Raw genomic sequence first — 23,138 nt, forward strand, 5'->3', positions numbered from 1 at the left:
CTCATAATTCTGTACATAATCCAGTGACTACAGGCACACAGCCTTAGAGTTTCTTTGAGGTGTTTCATAAATATATAGTCAATAATGCTAATCTTGCTGTGATTAAATTATAATTTGAAGTGTCTGAGAGATTTTTAAACATTTATTGATGGAGTTTTCACAGTTGGCTGTTGAAGAGGTGCTTATTTTTAGGCTTGATGAATTTTTTTTTTCATGAAATTGGCAAAATATATATGCATTAAGTGAATTGTGAGCTGCATTTTACAGTTGGTGCTCATAGATTGTTCTGTGGACTTCTGACCTACGTATGTGCTGTGCAGTTATGCTTAATACATAGTATCTGTACTGACAAAATATATTTTAAAACACGACTAATTTTAGTGACTTCTTGTTTAGTGTAAAGAACAGTGACTATAAAGACCTGGTTAGAGTAGGTGATCTTTTTTTAAGCATGAGAGGAAAGACTGGAAAAAATCAATTTCTGTTTGTGTCCAAACATGAACTTAACAGGTGTTCCTAATTTCTGGAAAATGAGATTTAAGAAAAGTTAAAAACTCTCAAGTGTGGATGGTGGAAATTCTAATTTCTTTTCCCTTCATACCTTTAAAATGTGTTGCTGTAGAATACAGTTTTAACAAAGGCATTTCAGCTTTCCGTGGGGCAGGAAGAGGTAATGGTCAGACAGCAAGTTTGTATTTTACCTGTTGTTTGCCTGTAGTTTTATTTTTATTAAGGAGTTAATACCACCAGATATGATTGAAGGTGACAGGATAGCTATGAGCTTAATCAGAATGTAAAATCGATAATGCCATTGAAAAAAATGCATAAATGTGCCAAGAAGTAATTGTGTACGTGATTGTGAAGATGGTTAATGGAAATTAACCATCTGCATGGCTGTGCTGTTTGTCTTGGATAGGTGAATTCTGGTTAACTGTTTGGAAAGTTGTGGGGTTTTTGTGAATGATAATTCTCAATTTTTTTTTTCTTAACAGGAGATCACCAGATGTTGTTGTTGGCAGTGTTTATAACACCACTTAATGATATCCACTCCGACTTCTCAAAGTTTTTGGAGATGATAGAAACAACATTAGACATGGATAAGGTACAAGATGGCATGTGGGAGGGAGTTTATTTAGCAATTGAAATTTCTTATTGAACTTTACAATCTGTTCCACATTCACAAAGTTAATTGATCGTCCACATTAAGCAGTTATAGTTTAGCAATAGAGTAAATGAGGACAGATATTAGTATAGCAGTTGAATATCAAGAGAATGTTCACACACTGGCTTAGTTATTTAGTCCAATGAAATTTCCCAGAGGAGAGAAAGCTAGTTAAATAAACTTAGCTTTGCATTAGGACTTGCTTATAAAATAATACTGATGATCAGCCTAAGCTTACAGGGGAAATTTGGCTTTTTTGGCCAAATGAAACTGGAAGGAACATCTGTTCCTTAAATCTGTACCAGAGAGACGATGGGATGAGTATAGATGACAAATTTATCATTGTTTAAAATCAAATACTTAATTCAAGTTTTTGGCTGTGTCCTGTTGCTTAATAGATGAAGCAATGCCAAGATTTCTGTAGCATTTATACATCATTTTTTCTCACTATTTTTTAGAGAATCTATTTAATATATTTTGAAAGTTGCATATTTTTATAAAATTATTATTTCTTCCAGTTAGTAATAACTTATATTTAATGTTTCTTTCTTAATGAGATGTTTCATTCTTTTCAAAAAGCTGAGGAGCTTTTCAGGGTTGTTACAAATGTCTCTCTCAGCTGACTGTAGAAACATGAGATCTATCTACCCATTTGCCAAGCGTGGTAGTGAGGGCAAGTTGTGGAACAAAGACTGTAACTTACCGAAACTGCACAGGCTTTAGAATTTTTAACATGCGTATTTTGCTCCAAAGACAAAAGCACAACTTTTGATCTTTATATGCTTTCATCAGTTGAGTTTAATTGTTTGTTTAAGAAAAGACTGCTTGACTGACATGTTGCTGTAATTTATGATATACGCAAATGAAGAAATTTATAGCTTTATACTAGTTCCAGACCATCTGTTGATTCAGTTTGTATGCCCTAGGACTCTGTTTTCTTTAAAATTAACAGCTGTTCTAAGCCTTCATCCATCATAATCCATGTCTTCAAATTCCTTTTCAACTTCTACTTTAAAATGCTTATTGTCCTTCTAAACAGAATATTGAGTCAATTATATTTAATTAAGTCCCACAGAATCTGGTGTGTTGGATCTGGTGTGTGGAGTTTTGTATTTAAGATACTAGAATTGATTAAAATTATGTAGATAAACCAGCACTGATTTTACTGGAAGAATAAAGGTGGTTCTGTTTGCATATTAAAATCTGAACCCTTGACTTGCAATTCCTCTTAGGTTCTTAGGGAATTCACGTAAAATACTCAGCTTTATTCTGAGTGTGATTGCAGCATAGGTTGTCATAGCAACTTATGTTAATCCTTTCAGGATAACCATTGTAGCATAAAAAGAAACAACGGAGTTCAAAAAGTGTGGGATGTGGTTATTCATTTACCGAGCTGTAATAAATGTTGATAAACTGTCACTTCTGTTCCTTCTATTTCATAGAATCATTACATTTAGTTTGGAAGGGACCTTTCAAAGTCATCTACTTCAACCTTCTGCACAAAGGAGGGCTACCGTCAAAATGTGTTAGGAGTTCTTGTAAATTGAATTTAGAGTTCAGGTACTAAGGCCCTTTACCATATAGAATTGATGAGATTTGCTTTCAATATAACCCACTTTGTATGGATAATTGTTGCCATGGTCATGTTATGTAGAGAGTGAAGATGATAATACAGTATTCAGAACAATTTTGAGTACCCGTGTCTTTTGCTTTTCTTACTCTCTGAAGCAGATTTAATGTTTGGATTTAGAAGAGTAGTGAGTTGTAATTTAGACTTCAGTGCATTTCACCTGTCAGTATATTGGTGAAATGTTACATTGGTGATAGATATTTTTATTCTGTTGTTCAGGGAGATTGAGGGAAGTTAGTCTAGTTCATTTTCATTTTCTTCCATTTTTCTGGAGAGGTATAGCCTTAATGGAACTAACTTATGGTAGATTTGTTATGTGTAAAGCACCAAGAAATCAAGTACTTGCCAATCTGTATTCTTGTTAACACTTGTTTTGCCAGGTTGTTGGCCACATCCACCTGGATGCATCCACAGCTGAAGGTTATGGAAGAGAAAAGCAAAGCTTTGCTTTAAGCAAATCTCTTAATTACAGCTGGAGTACTGCTATAGGAGAACAGCTTGAAAAAAATTTGAGTATAATATAATTGTGGGTGCCTGTTATTAATTAGTAGCACTATTTTTAAATATATTTATTGAACTACAATTGTTTTCCTTTTCTAGCAATTCAGCTGAACTTTTAAGTTATTTTAAAAATGATTTCTGTTAATTACATTTGGATTTTTCTTGGAGGATGCGATCAGATGAAGTAGTTCTGTTTGAATACCTGCTAATGATTATCTAACAAGACCTTAATGATAAAGGATCTTCCCTATAATACTTGGGAATATGTTAGAAGCTAACCTAAATTCTGGCTCTTACACGCTTGTAGATTCAGATTTTCAGGCTAAGGTCATGGGATGTAGGCTGCTAGACATCCTAAGGTGTTAGTAGCTACACCTGGAAATGCTGCCAGGCATTTAGCTTTGGGCTGGAGTGTCTGGTGTGGAGTGTCTGCTGTGCTGTGGATGGGCTCCTGAACTCCCATAGTTCTTAGCCGAGGCTTGTAAAGGTAAACAGAAACTGAAATAGTATTATTTTAATACTCCATACCAGAAGCTTTAGAGCAGTTTGGGACTTCTCTCTCACACTAGCAGCCTCCGTGATCTGTGTTCAGTTGTCATCACAGACCTGTTGGAGCTGTAATCATAATGCAGAGATTTTTCCACATGCTTGTTGTAAGCTCCGTCCCAATGAGTGCTAGGCTGAGTGGTAGGTGGGGCAGTGTCATAGGCTCTTTTGGACATTATAAGCTCTGACCACACATGGATCTTTGTTTGCAGTGAAACAAAAGCCTTTCTGCGCAGGAGAGGTCTGAAGGGTGGAAGTGCAGCTTCTGTTCTGGTCAGCCTGTCTGACACAGTGTTTGAGGTCTGCGTAGCTTGAGGGAAGAGTGGAATTTGCAGCCAGGTCAAGTAATGTGCTGAGACCTGGTATAATGTGCATGCTTAGGAATGTAATCTCTTTGTTCTGAGATCACAGGATTTTTGCAGCTTATTCTAGGTTTCAAAAAACTCTTTGAAGCCATATAACAAAACTACTTTTCACTCTGCTGTCAACCTAAGTTGTCTCATGAAGCCAGTCATAGTGGGAGTACATGGCCACTGCGATCAGGCCTGTTTGGTTTCTGTTTCAGAACCAGCCTTGCAAAACCAGGAATGGTCTTTTCTGCTGTATGTTCTGTCATAAGTGTTCATTCTTCTTGCAGGAGTATCCTTTATTTAGGGGATGAGAGGAGGAGACCTATCAACAGGGGCATTTCTGCAGAGAATAGATTTGTTAAACTACTTTCTTAATGCTTCCAAATTTTAGGGTGGCCCTCTGAGGGAAAAAAAAAAAAAAAACTCACGATTCATTATTCTGTGAAGCCCATATCTCTGGTTAGGCACCTAGAGAACCATGCTGCTGCAGGGTGTTTGCACACAACAGAAATGTAATCAAAATACCAGACTGAGTGAAACACTTTGCAGTGCAGGTATTTGCACAAAGGAAATAGACACCAAAGGTTCAGATCCCCATTATGCATGCAGCTTCTGTGGGAGATGTAATTACTTGTCTGGGGAAGGTCATTCCCAGAAGAAACTAGGAATCCTTTGAATATGCAGTATATTATGTGGTTTCTTCATATGGTAATTTACTTAGCCCCCATTTCAAATTCAAAGTGAGTAAGTAATCCTAAGGCTTTCATTTCCAGATTGTGTTCTCAGATCTTTGTTCCAAGGTGCTGCAAAACCTGATGGTTTTCAGTCTAATGCTTTTAAAGTTGCCTTGGTCAATTCTAGACTTGAAGCTTTGATTGTAAATTAAAAATGAATGTTGCAGTTATCATTCCTGCAGTTACAGCATCTCTTGCTCAGTGCTTTCTAGGGGGAAAGAATAAAGGAGCTGTGAAACCCTCAAACCCTCTTTCCTTCCTCTCCCCTTTTTCTTCTCCTGCTAAAATATACTTACGGGTAAAACTATATGTAAACTATATGTAAACTAGTATCTTGTTCAGGCATGTTAACCAAAGTAGTTGCAGCAGCTGCTCTAAGTACAGTTTTGCAGATAATTTCCAGCCAGAGGAAGATTCATGAAAGCATTGTTTTGTTTTTTTTTAACTTAAATGGAAGAAATGTTAGTAATGTGAAAGCCAGTGTTTAGTTTCCATGTCACAGACCACAATGCTAATATTTTTATTGACTGTAAAAGTATGTATATTAAAAATGAAGTTTCTTTTCTGTTTAGTGATTACAAATGCATGCCTGCAAGTTAAACTTTAAGGCCTTTGCGGGAGGCCTATAATGTCATTAGGAATGCATGCAAAACAGTGGAAGCATGGGGAAAAGAAAGGGAAGAAGATGAGGTACAATTTCATTCATCTGCACCTCTGAAAATGTTTAGTTTGTAGGGAAATATGTATGCTTTTCAGCTCAAAAGAACTGGATTGAAATTGGATAGGATTTTTGGTGATAAAATACGAGCTCCTTCTATAACCTGCTGAATGTGTTTTGGGCAGGAAACATCTTTCTCAGAAGCTTCCATTTTAAAGACTTCTTGTTTTGAAATGCTCTTTCCTCTTACAGTCTGTCTTGATTAGCTGCCTAAACCTAGGCTGGCATATGCAACATGGAAATATGCAACAAGTAATTTCCCCCCCACTTTGTTTTTTTTTGTTTGTTTTTTGTTTTTTTTTTCCTGCCTGTTTACTACTGCTGTTACTTTTATGCAAATGAAAAATGTGCAAACATCACATCCATTTCAAAGTAAATGAGTCAGTTAAATTGGTATATTTTATTTTTATATAAAGTATGTTCTCTGAGGAAAAAGTGTTTAAGCCTTATTTGTTTTGTAAGTGAATCAGACTCAAGTCAACCAGGGATACAATTATCACAAATACTAATGTATTACAAAATGTGTGTGTGTGTGTGTATAAAAAAATATAAATATAAGTATGTATATATAAATAAAACAGATTGACCTAAAGAGTTAAAATAAATTAATTTCACTGTGTATAATCAGAGAGGGAATAATAATAATAATTTTCCCCCTAGGTAGAGAATCATGAATTTCTTGTCAAGGCTTCTTTTGATCCTAACTTGACAGAATTAAGAGAGAAGATGAATGAACTGGAAGAAAACATGCAGTCCTTTCTAAAGAGTGCAGCCAAAGAACTAGGTAGGGTATGAACTACCATTGATTCTTATCTTCTTCGTAAAATATTTTGAGATCAAATAACAAAAACTACTATAAAGGAGTTAAGGGCTGTTTAATTTATAACTATCCCTATTCTTTTCTTTAAAGATGGCATTACAGACTATTTCATAAGTTATCATGGATGTTTGCAAGATACTGTGAAATTTCATTTCTAGAACTGTAACTCATCTAACTCTTGATTAAATCTGATTTTATTTTATACCCTTTGAGGATGTACATTGAAATATTTTTGTCCTGTCCATTCTTTTGAATGTCCGTTCAGGCCATGCCAGTTTTCTGTGTGAAGTTCTTTGCAAAATGTAGTGTGTAATTCTTGGAAGCAAAATGAGACATTTAAAAGAGTTTTACCTAGTATAACCAGTGTGCATTTGTATAACGAATTGGGCATTCAAAGAGCAACTTCAACTTTTTACATTTTTAATGTAAATATGGCAAGGAAAACTGGTAAGACCATGGTTACTTTAGATTGTGTCTTTAAGGGCTTGCATATTTAGCAGTCTTGTTTTTTTAGTTTAAACAAGGTACCTGGATAAAAAATAAGGAAAGAAAAGATTGCATAGGCATGGAGTGAGAAATCTCACCTGCAGAAGTATGTGTTCGCAAAACAATCACGAGGCTGCATGTGCTGTGCTTATTGCATCAATATAGAATATTCTTGTAATGTGCTCTGAACATTATTCTTATTTCTGGGGAACATGTAGCAATACATTGAGGGCGTACTTAATTTGAATACACAGTTTGAGGGCATACCAAATTAAGAACAAAGAATGAACCACTAAATTTCTATTAGGTCTGAGTATTTCTCATATGTGTGCAAACCCAAAACAAGTCTACAGAATAACATATCTAAGATATGCTGCATACAAATTGGGAATTATTGCACAAATGTAGCACAGACTGCAGGCTCTTGGATGATGGTTTTCTTTCTTTATCCTTCTCTGTATTTTCATTTAAAAGGTTTGGAAGCTGGCAAAAGTATCAAACTAGAGTCAAATTCACAATTTGGACATCATTTTCGAATTACTTGCAAGGAAGAAAAGGTTCTCCGGAATAATTCAAAATACAGAATAATTGATACACAGAAGAATGGTGTGAAATTTACTAACAGGTATGAAAGGATACAGATAGCTTCTCAAGCCTCTTGAGAGAAACAACCATTCCTTTCTTTGTAAATATCCCAATAGGTTATTTTTCCTACATCTTCAGTGGCTGAATTTTCACCTTCTTTTTGATTAACTCATGTATTGAAATGCTGAGCAAGACTGGCGTGAGGGAGGAGTACTCCTGCAGTTGTCTGTTACAGCACACACATTCATTCCACGTTTCCTTTGCCAACTGTTCAGCTATTCTTGTTCTTTTGACTTTGGCTAATTTCTCTGTTTTAGTTGCCTAGCCACATTCACTGTTTATACAGACAGTCTCACAAGCTGCAATAGGAAGAAAGCTTATCACCAAATATGATGTGTAGCTGTTGTGTTGGTAATTACCTTTTCTCTTCCAAACTATGCTCTAACTAACGTTCGTCCTGTGTGTTGGACTTCTGTTTTGACTCTATAGCCTAGGCTATTCAAAAATTTGTCTGAAGCTTAATTGCATTGATATTGTTTCAATGCCTCCTTGTCCAGAGAACAATTCTGTCACAGATCATCCATGCAAAAAAGTACACTTTTTGTTGCCTTTTGAGTTCTTGTAGGGTTTTTGGAAGGAGCATGGACTGCCTCAGTTATCAGATGTCTTGCTTTCTGTACTTCAGTGTTTTACAAAAAGCAAACAAGGAAGTAAAAAGTTGTCTTTGCAGAAACACCATAAAATGATGACATAACTCAAGTTGAAAGGGACTTCTCAAACTTAGCTCATCCTATCTCTCACTCAAATCAGAGCCATCCTGGAAATTAGATCCGTCTTCACAGTTAATGAAGTAGTTCAAGGCTTTGGCCAGCTGCCCATCCACTAAGGATGAAGATCTCACAACAAAAGAAAACTTTATTTGGCATATAATCAGAATTTTCTTTGTGATAGCTTGGATCTTCTGTGTCTCCTTCTTTTGCTATGTACCTTTAGGAGGAGTCTGACTAAGTCTTCTTCATAACTCCCTTTGATTAGGTAGTCTAAGGCAGCATTTGGATCCCCATTTAGCCTCCCTTCTCCAGGGTGAATAAACCCAGCTCTCTCAGCTTGTCCTTATATTCTGTGTACTCCAGCCCCAAACCATTGTGGTGGCTGTCTGCTGGACTTGCTCCAGGTTCAATGCCTCTTAAATGAGGCTGACCTCTGTAGCGTGGGTGCGCTATTTGTGTGTGTTTCATAGTCCTACTGGCTCTGCTTTGAAAAGGGAGGTGAGAGTAGCTTGAGAAGATTAAATAATTGTTGGAATATCCTCTTGATCTCAGCTTACCTTTTTTTTGAAGATTAGAACCTATTCTTGGTGATAGTAATTTGTTGAGGCTTTTACTGAAGGGAAGAAGTCAAATGCCTTCAGCTCTGATGAGAATCCGTTACAGGATTCTGGGTTGACTACTTACTTACTCCTTGGCAAGTTTCCTCCTCCAGGTCTGTCACATGCCACATTTTGTTGCAAGATTGTGAGAAATACTTCAGTTGAGAGCATGATATAGCATGTTGATAACAAATAAATAAACTGTAATATTTTAAGAATGGTTCTATTCAGAGGTGCTGAAATTGCTGATTTGGCCCTTGTGGATGGTATTCACCTTGGAATTAACCTTGCCTGATATCCTAGCTTGGATGACTCTTAGATTAGCTGCCTTACAGGTTCTTGGGTTGAACTCTCCTGTTAAAATGGTTGAGGATGACTGGATCTGACTCATGAGTGAGAAGGCCAAAAGTTATACATTGTAGCAGTGAAGACTGAGAGAACATCACAGCTTCTAAATGTTGTGGTTTTATTCACAGCAAACTGAGCTCCGTCAATGAAGAATATATAAAGAACAGAGAAGAGTATGAAGAGGCTCAGGATGCAATTGTTAAGGAAATCATTAACATTGCTTCAGGTGAATATGGTAGTATTGCTCTATATTGCAGTCTGGAATGCTAGGAGGACTTTTTTTTTTTTTTTTTTTTTTTCCCTAGTTTCTCCTATAGAGAAGGACCATAACCTTCCCCAGAGAATTATTGTAAAAATGATTAATGGCATTTAAACAGTTGTTGAGAGCTTGAAATGTATTGCTGTCTTCTATGGTCAGACCTTTTCTTGGTGATGCTACAAGTATGCAGCGATGCTATTAAGCTAAGGACAAATGTGTTAAAGATATGAAAACACTTTTTAATCTGAACTATTAATATATTTGAATGTATTAAGTTACAGTGGAAATCTTAATGAGCTTTATGAGCTGCTGTCATGCTAAGGAATTTGCTTGATAAGTATGTTGTAAAATCCGTCACTGGTTGGATCTTTCATTTGCCTGTTTTGGTAGTTTTCAGGTGGTATATCTTGTATGTGTAACATACTAAAGTTTGTATATTTATGTGGAGAACTAATTGGTTATTATGTAGCAGGATTAGCTATAGTAGGTCATCTATAAGTAGCTGGTCTGTTTAAAAATAAGTCTGCTGCTGCTGCTAAAAGCTTCTGTGGTGTACATTCATAGACTTAGAAGTGTACACATGTATTTAAAAAGCATTTTTCTCCCTTGCTCCTGAAGGCAATTTAATGGAAAAGAGACTGGTTCATGTATGTAATTCTTAAATGAAAGTGACTTAGTCATCTTGCTGAGTTATACCTAACTGGTTCAAGAGATGACGTTAGAACAGTAGGCATACTTTATATAATGAGGACTTTCTTCCTGCAGATCACTACTTATTTCGAGACATGCATCCCACCTGCAGTTGTTAGATGCTTTGTCACCGTGGACTACTGTTCCTTGTCCCTTTCATGTGTGTTTAAAAACAAAACAAAACCACCACCAACAAAACACTACTGAACAACCTGGGCCATCCGGTCTTGTTGCATGGTATCACAGGCACTGTATCTTACCAGCCTCTCCATAACATCATTCACACAGACTTAAATAGTTGCACAGTGTTGTCTCAGTTGCCTTTACTTTCATGCACGTCAAAATTCATTGTATTATGGGAAAGGAAATTTATAGAATTTCCAGCCATCTTGCAATTCTAAGTATTTGCTTTCCAGTACTAAAACAAGTGCTTTATCTATGTCTAGTGTTAATGTGAAACAATCAGCATAGCCTCACCTTTTCCTTTTTCCTCTTCTGAACTGGAATCTCTTTTATAGTCAAAGCATGGAAAGTTTGGAGTTACATCTTGCAGACACTCACGGGTGATGACTGACTTGAACAAAATTGAGTTTTAAGGCAGATGAATTAGCTGATTTGGGGGGTTGAGTATAGATTTAGTTTATCTCCTCAGCAAGAAAAAAAAATCTTCAATTATGTTGAATTTGTATTTCTCAGGTTATGCAGAGCCAATACAGACAATGAATGATGTGATAGCTCAATTAGATGCAATTGTCAGTTTTGCTCATGTGTCAAATGGAGCACCAGTGCCATATGTCCGTCCTGTCGTTCTGGAAAAGGGACGAGGAAGAATTGTGCTGAAAGGTTCCAGGCATCCTTGCATTGAAGTGCAAGATGATGTAGCCTTCATCCCCAATGACGTTATGTTTGAGAAGGGCAAGCAGATGTTCCACATTATTACTGGTAAATGTTTGTGTGTGTTACCTTTTTCACTTGTTTTGTTTAGGGCCTAAGTATCTTAACCATTTCCAATAATGATATCTTTTCCTTAAAAAAAAATAGTCAAAACAATTTATGCAGTTAACAAAAGGTGAACAGCCGTAAGTTATTCATTTGTGTGTGGTATAAGATTTAGCCCTGGGGGAAAAAAAAAGGAATGTATTTGTAAACTATTGTTAATTATTGCATTTTTTTAAAAAAGCTACAATGTTCTTGTTGAATATTTCCTTTGATACTGGATGTTGTGTGTGCTTATGCACATACGCCCATATTTCCCACCTATTAAGTTACTAGTCCTGGAATTATTTGTTACAGTTGTAGTTATAGTACAGTGTTTGGTGAAGGTGATAATTAATTTACAAATACTAATTTGGAAAGAAGAGAAAAGTTACTTGTTAGGATACTAGGAACAAGAAGTTAATCCTTCCTTAATATATGTATTTTTGCCTTACTGAATGTCACTCAATGAGCCAGGCAACCTCAGGAGTTACAGAATCTGAACCTACTTAAATGCTTTGGAAAATTCCACTAGGCATCAATTGTATCGTAGCTGTATAGGCAGCTTTTGTAGGTAAGATTTTAAACAGTCAGTTCATTAGAGTTAATGTTTTCTTTGTTTAGCTTTAAAGTGAATTTAAATGCAAAATATGTTTTAATGAATGTAGCCTTTTTCCCCCTATTGCTGATGCAATTAAGATAATTTTACTACATAGGAAAACATTTCTAGTGTTTATATGTTTAATTGAATTTTAATTTCCATCCAGATGTCCTTGACACATTCTGAGTAGGAAAGATCTTCAAATTAGAGAATGATTAGTGAATGACTTCTAACATAATCAAAAATAAAACCTAAGAATCTGAATAAATGCATGGTAAAATGGATAATACAACAAACTTGGATTTTTTTTATGCTTAGCAAAAACCTAAAATTAGTTTTAATGAACAGCTTTTAGGAGAATACTTTTTATTTCATTTGTACTTAAGTTAAAATCAATTGCATATCTTTGTATTTTTGCTGATTCAGAATCCCTTTGGATGGTGATTTAAATCACAAACAAGCTTACCCTGTCTGTAGCTAGGATATTTAATTTTTACAGACAACTGTAGTTATTGCGATGAAAGCAAATTATTATCATTTTTAAACGGTATGCTGATGACCTTTAAATGAAAGCTTATTAGTTTTAGGTATGAACGTATTTTTTAGATGACTGCTTATGCTTTTGAGAAGTCACCAAACTTATGAAGCTCCTCATATCCCCTTTCTTTTGAAAAAGCATTCGGTAATATGTACAAGTAGGCCATTGTACTAGCAGAGCTACTTGTTGCACCTGTTGGACAAGTTTGGTACTCTTTCCTGGCAAAAGAATGAGAATTTTACATGTTGGTTTAGTTTAGAACCTGTTCTCTTTTAGAAGAGACTTCTAATATATTTTGAATTCCTTTTGAAATTTTTCTTCTTTAGGCCCTAACATGGGGGGAAAGTCAACATATATCCGACAGACCGGGGTGATAGTTCTTATGGCCCAAATTGGGTGTTTTGTACCGTGCAACTCCGCAGAAATAACCATTGTGGATTGTATCCTGGCTCGTGTAGGAGCTGGGGACAGTCAGCTGAAAGGCGTGTCGACTTTTATGGCTGAAATGTTAGAAACGGCATCAATCCTTAGGTAAGCCCTGTGTGTGTTTGATTTCATTGATGAAAACCTGAGGACATGTTCTAAATATGATGTAACGTAGGACTTTTCTCTTACATAGAGCTGATGAGGAGTTATGACGCAAAATGGAGGATCAGGTCCTTTCTAGCAGGGTCGTAAGTTCTTGAAGTAGCTGTCTGTTTATTTCAGTGATCATACAGGGCTGTTACCAGGAAGCCAGAGTCTAAATGGGCCAAGAAGCTCTAACTTGGAATAATCTTTGTGATGCTTTATATGCCCTTTATTCATATGTTGTTACGTAAACAGCAAGTGTGTGCCTGGTATCTCTTTTCTGCTATATGTCTACAACGTAACTTGCATTACTTGAATATCTAGAGTTCATGCTGTTTTCAAACTTTATAAAATGCTTTTCTATTTTTAGGACTGCATCTGAAAACTCCCTAATAATCATTGATGAACTGGGAAGAGGAACTTCTACTTACGATGGCTTTGGCTTAGCATGGGCTATTTCAGAGTACATTGCTACCAAAATTTGTGCTTTCTGTATGTTTGCTACACATTTTCATGAACTGACAGCGCTTGCTGACCAAGTGTCCACAGTTAATAATTTACATGTAACTGCTCTGACCAGTGATGACACACTGACGATGCTTTACCGTGTCAAAGAAGGTAAGACTTTTAGTTGTGAATAAGATAAATTTTGTTGCACTCTGAGACAGGTAGGAGGAAATCTTAAGGGTAAAAAACATGAAAATGTATTTCATATGCAGTATAGCAGCTTAATTTTTATCTGAATGCAATGGACATGCTCTTCTCTATGGATGGAGAACTTGTACAGTAGGATACTTACTTTCTTATTTTTGGAATGGAAGTGTTCCAAATGCCATTATTTCCTGTTTTCCTCTCTCAGGAGGAATTTACCTGCTGCTGCGATTTTGCTTTCATTTTTGTTCTGGAAAAGCCTATTTTTGGTAAATCATAGAGAAAAGATTTATCACCTTATTTAAACTGTTATTTTGAAAAATGAGTACAAATTACTGACAGTTTTAATAATTAATGTATGTTTCACTATAAGGAGACTGATCCCTGAAGGTGTTACCTACTTATGCAACGGTTTGGTCTAGAAAAAAAAACGTTTAATTTTTAGGAAATGGCATCATAGTAAAACAACAAGTAGCCTGATATTTTGTGAGTATCAGAAAATGCAAAAGTGTTTTATTGGAATCCTTTTGTGGATCCAGGGATTCCTTTTGGTATTGAATTACACAATTTTTAAATCAGCATAAATGTCTGTTAACTACAATAAGTGGCTCTTCCTGCTTCCCTCTATCCCTAATCATTTGTTCCTGTTCCTTTCAGCAGAAATCTGTATTTATGCTAGATAAAGTGGGACTGCATAACTGTGGCTTGAAAGGTTTGGTAATAAATGGGATTCTAATTTAGTTGTAAACTCTACAGTGATTGTGACATTACTGTAAGAGCATCTCAATCGGGTCTCCTGCCTGTAGTCTGATTTTGATTTAAAATGTGTGCAGAGTACTATTAGTATTTCTACTTAACTCTTTTTTTTTTTTTTTCCCTTAGTTCCTCAATGAAGGAATGGGTTAGATGACAATCAAATGGGAACGTAGTTGTTGTAGAACATTATGGCTATACTGGATCAGAGTAACAATTTACCTTGTAGAATAATTTTGTCTCAAGTAATAACTACTTGTGGAATCAGGCTATAAATCTTTTCTAAAATGATTATTTATTATCATCCATTCTTATTAAGGCTAAGGAGCTGGTCCTTGTCTTGTATCTTAAATCCTGAAAACTGATTGTTTATATCCTGATTTACTCTTACAGGTGCAGCTGACGTATTTCTTGATAAAGAGCTGTTCTGTCATTTTAACATAGTACTAAATATTTGCTTTCCCTTGCCTAGTTCATGATAACAGCTCTGCTTTTCATGATTGCTGCATATTCAGTTTGTGTTTTCTTGGATCTCTCTCGAATATTCCCAGATTTCTTTAGCTGATTTAGGACTTTTCAGTTCATTCCTTCTGAAATATATGATTCTGAAATTTGTCTAATGTGCTAATTATTACATAATTCTGTTGTGCTTTTAAGGATAACTTCTTAAAATCTTTGCAGTTTATCACCTTACTATTAACTTTCTCTAGATAATTGTTAATTATATTTTATTGTGTGCTGTTCTAAGCCTCATTCAAATGACACCATGCTATTTTCTTCCTATGACATTGCTAATTGACTTTCTTACTCTCTCATTTCTTCTGGTTTTGAATCCATGAGGTGACTTTGTTTCTTGCCCTTTGATTACTGTTAGAACTGCTTCTAATTTTATATACATCCGTGACTAAAGTCTTGCAATTATCTTTCTGGTATCCTTTTCTGTGAAGCTAGAAGACTGCTCTGAGCACAAGGAATCAAAGCATAACCAGAAGAACTGTTCTCTGCTGGCTTTACTTTAAATCTACTTGAGTTAATAGAAGAACTTTCAGCCACCTCAGTTGTCTTAGTGGAGTGTCCTTGTCTTATTTTGAAAGATTTTTTTTTCCTTCAAAATGATTTCAGTTTCCCTTTCTGTTCCAGCACTTTTGCTGGGCAACATCCAGACTCTGATTTTGAGCTTCAAGTCAGCGGCCCTGGTAACCAGCCTGTTCCAGTAGAGAGGCAATGTCTGTGGCTCTTGTAGTTCGCAGCTCCCATCTTCTCCGTTGAATGTTGAGCCTGTTCCACCAAGGGGGGAAGGTTCAAAGCCCTCTGAGTGCCTGGCTCAAGTCAAGGCTTAAAACAGGCACTTAGTGTGCATGGAACTGAAGAGTATAGCCATAAACTCCCACAGGCATACATTTAAACTGATTGTTTTCAATGCAGTAAGAACCTGGAGGTGGTCAGAATCTCTGAACAAGACTTTATTATTATCTTTATTTAGATGCCTTATTCTGAGTGCTTAGATTAAAAAAAAATAGTATATAGTAAATCTAAATCTCCCTTCTAATGCCTGGATATTTTATAATAGCAACTTTTAAGATTAATAATATTACTTCCCAAATAGTTGTGTGAAAGAACTGCAGTTCCCCCCACCATTTTTTTTTTTTTAACTGTATCGATCTGCCCATTCAGGTCCTTGCTGAAAACTCAGAAAGGCAGGCTTCATATTATTCTTCAGTGGCCATTTTTAGTCATGCATCTTTTCATCATACATACAATGTCTGTTCATTGACCCATTTTCTTGGAAGTGTTATTGAGTATAGAGACACTATAGTTTGTATCTATTGTCTTAAATCTCTGTCAGGTGAAATACAATGTTTCAAAAGCTGAGCGTAAAATACCTGATCTCAAATTGGTTGTCTTTCATACAAGGTTGTGGATTTAGTGTTATGCATCTTTCCTTTTTGAAGTTTTATATATACGTACTATTAAAGCAAGGATGTAATTGAAACAATTTGAAATACTATTTCATATATACCATTTGAAATGTATAATTAAATATTAACAGCATGAAAATGAAGAACTTTCTATTTAACTACAAGTATATTCAGAATAAGCCTCCAAATTCCTTCATGTTTTTGAGAACTTGCTTGTTGCAGAATGAACGCTGTATGACAGCTTTCATGCAGTATTTTCATTCCTGTCTTCATGCTTTGACTGTGACAGAATCAGTGGAAGAGGGTGGGGACAGAATATTTCTTTTCTAGACCTTTTTTAAGATTCTCTCAATATATCTGAGTTAACTTTGTTTTAATATAAAAATCAAGAAAATTAATTTATATTTTAAAAAGTAATTTCCTTTAAGAAAACAGAGATTACAATGTTAATAAAATAGAAAAATATCTAATGCTAAATTGTTTCCTTTGCCTATATTATGATTATTCAGTATTTAAAAGATGATTATTTAAGTATACATTTAAATGTACAATTCAACCAATTTCCAGTATTGCTGGAAACTGAAAGTAAGAGGATGTAGTAATATTTCTGGGTGAGCTTTCAGAGAGATAGCAACATAAAGGATTGGAGTTGGCATACTGTATCAGAGAGCTTCTGATGTAGAAGTGAAAATGATTTTATGTACATATTTTGAGCAATTGTAAGAACTTTCTTAACCAAATGTTATAAACAGTATATTAATTGAAGCAAATACAAAGTTAAATTTGAAGCATTTTGACATAATTAAAAGTCCTGGAGACTAGGGAGCTAGATGGTACTGATGTAAATTCAGAGGACTGAGAGAGAGAGAGAGAGAGAGAGAGTGTATAAATTTGGTGCAAGTGACTATATTCTACAGATGGTACTGAAGTACTTTAATAGAAAAATTATTCAATTCCATTCATTTTCATTTGCCTGAAGAGTTTTCCATTTCTTTGGCAAGTGCTTTTGGAGCTCTACAATTACTGCTCCAAGAGAGCTTAATTAAAAAAGAGTACGTTCTTTATTTTTGTTATCATGTGTAGTCCTAAAAGTAAATCGTAAAATATAAGGAGAACCCAATCATATTACACAGTCAGTTCTTCAGAACAGAGAATAATTGCAAATTTGTTCATATAATCTTTGTGTATTCTTACTATTGTCTAGAGAATTCTTTACAGATTGTTTTTCTTTCTCCACCCTGCAGGTGTTTGTGACCAGAGTTTTGGAATACATGTAGCAGAGTTGGCAGCTTTTCCAAAACATGTAATAGAAAGTGCGAGAGAGAAAGCATTGGAGCTGGAGGAGTTTCAAAATATTGGCAAATCCAAGGAATCTGAAGGAGAACCGCCAGCCAAGAAACAATATGGAGAAAGAGAGGTTTGCTAACCAAAAATTTATTTGTTTTGTTTAGATGGAGTAGCCCAACCAAAATGTTTTTAGGATTCAGATTCCCCCAAAGCTTGAGGATAAAAACTATAACCTCATTTTCCCCTAATGAAATGATTTAGTTTTGAAGCTCATGAGGAGTTGAAGACGTATTCAAGGATATAGTGGGTTTTGGTTTGGACTCGTTTCAAGTTGACATAAGGAAGAATTTAACCTAAAAGCTCACACATTCATGAGAATTAAATCTATTTTTTTCTTAAATAACAGTAATCAGAAGTTAGTATAATTGGTAAGGACAGAAGGCATATGAGGACCAGCTGTGCCCTAGGGTTTTCTGTATGCCCTGAACCAAAGCCAGTATTTTGTGTTGGTCTCTTTTGTTGATTATGTAGTGTGTGTACTGTATTTCCTGGGACTTTTAAAGTTTGTAGATTTTGTGTTAATTGTTGTTTAGATTATTCTTGGCTCTGCAGGTAGACTGCGTATGTTCTTGTCCCTGCTTTGAGGGCTCATTAGCACTAATTTCTTGAAGCTCAGTGTGCATCTTTTCAGATCTGTTAAGATCAGAAAAAAGCTGAGTGCACAGCTTTCTCCTTTGCACCCTTCCCTGTTCCTCCAATACTAAGATATCTCAAACAGCTGATCATATTGAAGGGACTGTCATTTTGGACTCAGGAATATCAAAGTTCTTGTTTAATTCGCAGTATGTGAGAATTTGAGTTTGGTTTTCTCTATTCAACTGTGGAGGGAAAAGCTCTTGGCTTTGCACAGACTCCAGGTAGAAACTGCGGAAATCCACACCTCAGCATAGCTCTGAATGCGTCTGCATTGTAGACTACCCAGTCACATAAAGCCATATGGATTTTTTTTTTTGATTTTTTTGAGTGAATTTTCTTTCATTTTCTCTTCATTTTCTCTTAAAAGAAGCTTTGTTAGTAAGTAGTATAAGCAATAGCTAGTGGGAGGCTTTCTCAGAACAACCGGGGTCATAATCCCCTTCCTCAATCAAGAATCCTCACAGTGACATCCACTGCAGCCTCCTAGGAAATCCATGTGCTCTCTATAGGCTTGCATTGATTTTTGCCAATAGTAAGGTCCTTCTTACATTTGTGCATGCCCATAAATCTGTTTACAGATTTTAGTTCTGTGTCCTTGAAATCAGCCTGAAACTTCTCAGCTTTAACTTATTAATTTTTCCTGTAGATCAGTTGCAGCCTTGGTAGTGCTCTAATATGTGGAAGCCTTGAAATAATTGTGTTAGTCCACATCCAAAGCAGTTTCTCTATTTAAGAAGGCTTTGCCCTAGGCAGTGATGGCTGTTTTAATTTTCAGTTGTAGAGATCCACTGTGTTCATTCTTGGCTCAGTAGGTGGATCTGCTGCATGTTGTGGATGAACAGATAAACAGATCTCTGATTTGTTTTTTTCCTTCCCTTTGGAACCAGGAGGAGGGAAAGCAAGCATTTGGAAGAGTTTTGCTCTGAAATCTGTGGATAAGTAGTATGCAAAACTGCAAAAGATGTCAGGTTTTGGTAGTAGTGGTCTAAATTCACACCGCTTCTTAAATGTATTTCAATGAAATTTCAGGAAGTGTTCTGCCTGAACATGAGGGGGAATTTCTTCCCTGTGAGAGTGACGGAGCACTGGAACAGGTTGCCCAGAGAGGTTGTGGAGTCTCCTTCTGTGGAGATCTTCAAGGCCCGCCTGGATGCAACCCTGTGTAACATGCTGTAGGTGACCCTGCTGAGCAGGGAGGTTGAACTAGATGATCTCCAGAGGTCCCTTCCAACCTTACTGATTCTGTGATTCTATGAAATACTGTTGCTATAGTTTTGTCCCAGAGTTGAGGAAGGGGGGGACACAGGGACTTACAAGAAACACTGAAGTCTGCAGGTGTCAGTCAGAGGGGCATACATGCAGCTCCCCACCAGGACCTAGTGAAATGCTCTCCCAGTGCTTTGTGTGCACCACCAGCGTGAGTGTGTTTCCTGCTTTGATCGTGTTCAATCTGCATTTGTTGTGGCCTATCAAAAATGGTAGTGTCTCAGTAATGATGATGATCTAAAGTTGAGAGAAGTGAGTAGTATTGTTATAAAGTAAGAGTTTATTTGCCCTCTGTTTTATGCTTTTCTCTCCAGCTACTGCAGTTGCTTTATATTCCTTTGCCAACTTTGTTAGGTATCATGGCAAAGTATTTTCCCATCAGTTGGATCCAGGAGAGATATTGTCTCTTAGTTTTGTATAAATTAAATTGGTGTGGCAAACAGTTCAGACAAATGCAGCATTATGTTTCTTTCTTCAGTATTTCAGAAATAAATAATAATATTTCATAAGCTCTGCAGGCAACAAAATGGCACACCTTTAGATGCCTTGCCCAGGTAGTTTGTTTATACTCATTGACATCACCTTTAGGGAGACAAATGTGCTATTATATTTCCAAGTCCCTTGGAGGCTTTTACACAGAAAGCACACTGTTAACCCTAAATATTAAAAACAATAAACTGAACAGGGTTTGTACTGGAGTCCCAGAATACAAAATGGACTGGACAGAATTCTGTATTCTTGGCAAATTGTTTCTAGTACGGAGATTCTGAACACTAGTCATTGAAATGTTTGTTCTTACTATTGAATTCAGATTGTTTAGAAGTTCCCCCTTGCCTGTTTGTGTAAAAGTGTACGTGTAAAGCTTAATTATCATCTGTTCTTGGTGATGGCCAGTCTCCAGTTGCTTGGTAACAATTTGTTCTTTGCTTTTGCCTATTGGAACACTGGGTTTGACTTATAATTCATTCAAAAAGTAACTAGTTTGGGTAACAGAGCCGCCCCTGGTGCTGCTATTGTCAGCAATGTTCACCTAATGTGTACACAATGTGCACCTAACCTGTACACAGGAATTAAATGTGAAATATGCATAGGAACTCTGTGTTAAATATTCCATGCACAGCTATTTCTGCTGACCAACAAATGTTTTTTGCTTACGTATCCATAGGGGAAAGAACTTATGTTGCCAGTAACTGGATTGTTCTGGTGGTGAGAATGTGATAGTAAATGCAGAAGTAGTAGTCTTTTGCCTGCAAAAAGTTTAGATACAGAATAATTCATTCTTTTGCATACTTTGGGAAAATTCTTACAAGTTAAACATCCTTTCTGTGTTTTTTTTTTTTTTCCCCTCCTCTGTTTGCTTTCCTCCATTTCAGGAAGGTGAGAAAATAATTCAGGACTTTCTTTGTCAAGTGAAAGCATTGCCTCTGGCAGATATGTCAGAAGAAGACATCAAGACCAAGCTGAAGCAGCTGAGGACTGAAGTGTTGGCAAAGAACAACAGTTTTGTGAATGAAATAATTTCCCGAACAAAAGTTACATCATGAAAGATGCGAGAACAGGATGGAGCTCCTGAAGTGTTTTATGTTACAAGAACTATCGTTTTCTTGTCATGTAGTTTTTATACTTTATGATATTTTGTACTGATTTAGGTAGGCATTTTTTGCTGGATTGTAATTATTTTGTTTTTAAAAAACCCAAAAACCTCTAAGCACATTCTATGCCAGATTCTTTCTTTAGTTGTTATCATTTGTGCCCTTTTGGAAGTGTTCAATAAAATTCTTTTTCACTATTGAGAGAATTGTTAACTGCACAAACAAAACACATTTTACCAGAAAAGGTCTGCTAGAAAGTGTAACGGTTCAGATGGCGTACAGCTGTCCAGCTATCACAGGCTTGAAAAGTAGCAGCCTTATACCGTGATTCTTTGTGATGCAATTACACCCATTAAATCAACGAAATTCTAGTTGTGCTATATAGTGCTCCATTAGGAAAAAGTATGTGATCTCAGGGATTAGTCATAACAGTTGTGTGTGTGTGTGTGTACACACACAGGGCAGGGGGACAGAATTGTTGTTTCTTGTTTTAATGTTTGGACAGGTAACATTTAACCCAAATATACTGGAGGCCTGCTTTTCAGGTCTGAGTAGTGGCAACCCTGTTATATTGACTTTTTTTTTTGATCGTTTTGTAATGTAAACAGAGGCTTGGATGAAGTTACAGTTTAACTAGAACTTCTGAATTTGTCCTGATATAAGTCTGAAGAGGAAAAAGCTTTTTTTCCTTTCTCCTCTCCCTTTTTTTCCTAATACACTTCTCATGTTGTGACATTTTGGAAGCAACAGAACATGTAGGTTTATATTCTTCAGAGCACATAGGTTTATATTCTGAAATTTAGCACTTTAAATTATAGCTCTAGAATGCTTTATTTGTATTTAAAACTGGCAGTGTTGAAAGATTAGTGGAAAAAGTGTTTATCATGTTGAGAATATAGGAACAAAATTATGCTGAAGTCTTGTGCAAGGTGTCAGCTCTTGCTGTGTCCTGAAGCAGAGATTACAGCAGTGGGTGCATGTTGCCATTAAAGCTGTGCTATAGCTCTGCATCAGGGATGAGCAGTGTGTTGCAACAGTTTGTATGTAAACATTCCAGCAATATTGTAGAACAGTTGTTTCACTCAACTTGTTATTGATAATTTTTACTTGTAGTTAGACTAGAACTTGGAAGAGAAACATTCTTCTCAATGTAAGAAAATAAAGGTTGGTTTGATGTATTATGGCAGAATCTGAAATAATCTCACCTTTCTGGTCTTTAAATTAGAATATTGTCTGCTTTTAAAGGCAAAAATAAAGACTTTCATTTATAAACAGTGAAGCAGTCGTATATATTTAGTAGCTGTGTCTGGAAAGTTGTTTGAATGGAAAAGCCCATTATAATGGTGTAATGCTGTTTTGGCAAATTCAATTGGTTAAAGCACAAATTATTTCAAAATACAGAATGATAAATAAAATAGACAATGAGAATCAATTTAAAATTACTGCAGAAATTCATAGACACATTTTTGTATTAGATCAAGCAGCTTTAAGTGATGATAGAAACAAGCAGTTCTTGTAAGTACTTGCCGCTCCAATCACTTGCAACCTCTGCCTATGAAAACTGAGTTATCCTTGGTCAGATTAAGGGAGCCTCTAGCTTGGCATCCTGTCTCTAATCATAGGCCTTAGGGAATCACTTAGGAGTAGGCATAACCATTTAGAAATCCTCAGTGATTTTCTTTTCCAGGAACCTGTCTATTCCCCCTTTGACCCTGTGTGAATTTTAGCATCTCCAGCATTCTTGGCCAAAGGAGTTCTGCACTGAAGTACCCCCTGCAAGAAGGCCCAGTTCCTTTTGTTTTCTTTAAGCCCAATTCTATTTACATTTGGTGCTTCTTATTTTATATTCTATATGCGTCCACTCTTTCCACGCTGGTTGTGATGTGCAAGTACAGCATGCCTGCAATATCTTGAGGAAGCACTGCTTTTATTTTTGTATTGCAATTGGAAGCTGATGGAGCTGCTTATGAGAAACCAGATTCCCCCCTCCCCACGAGTGAAAGCAGTACTCTGTGCATTACACAGGAGTGATGAGGACCTTGATTATACTTGCTCCAGGCAGCATCTTCTCTGTGCCACAAAGGAGGAGTTC

General features: G+C 36.2%; 1 protein-coding gene across 3 annotated transcripts in view; it reads left to right on the forward strand.

Annotated features, from left to right (window-relative positions):
• Nucleotides 1-22,325, forward strand: part of MSH2 (mutS homolog 2) — a 53,779-nt gene extending 31,454 nt beyond the window's left edge. For all 3 annotated transcript variants that reach the window (XM_062573553.1, XM_062573552.1, XM_062573554.1), the window contains 9 exons: nucleotides 993-1,102; nucleotides 6,302-6,425; nucleotides 7,422-7,572; nucleotides 9,378-9,475; nucleotides 10,895-11,140; nucleotides 12,639-12,843; nucleotides 13,253-13,500; nucleotides 17,450-17,622; nucleotides 20,828-22,325. In XM_062573553.1, coding sequence (XP_062429537.1) covers nucleotides 993-1,102; nucleotides 6,302-6,425; nucleotides 7,422-7,572; nucleotides 9,378-9,475; nucleotides 10,895-11,140; nucleotides 12,639-12,843; nucleotides 13,253-13,500; nucleotides 17,450-17,622; nucleotides 20,828-20,998 — 1,526 coding nt within the window. In that variant the 3' untranslated portion in view covers nucleotides 20,999-22,325. The remainder of the gene's footprint in view (nucleotides 1-992; nucleotides 1,103-6,301; nucleotides 6,426-7,421; nucleotides 7,573-9,377; nucleotides 9,476-10,894; nucleotides 11,141-12,638; nucleotides 12,844-13,252; nucleotides 13,501-17,449; nucleotides 17,623-20,827) is intronic.
• The last annotated feature ends 813 nt before the right edge of the window (nucleotides 22,326-23,138 follow it).

This window comes from Rhea pennata, chromosome 3 (assembly GCF_028389875.1).
Source record: "Rhea pennata isolate bPtePen1 chromosome 3, bPtePen1.pri, whole genome shotgun sequence".
NCBI classification, from domain to species: domain Eukaryota; kingdom Metazoa; phylum Chordata; class Aves; order Rheiformes; family Rheidae; genus Rhea; species Rhea pennata.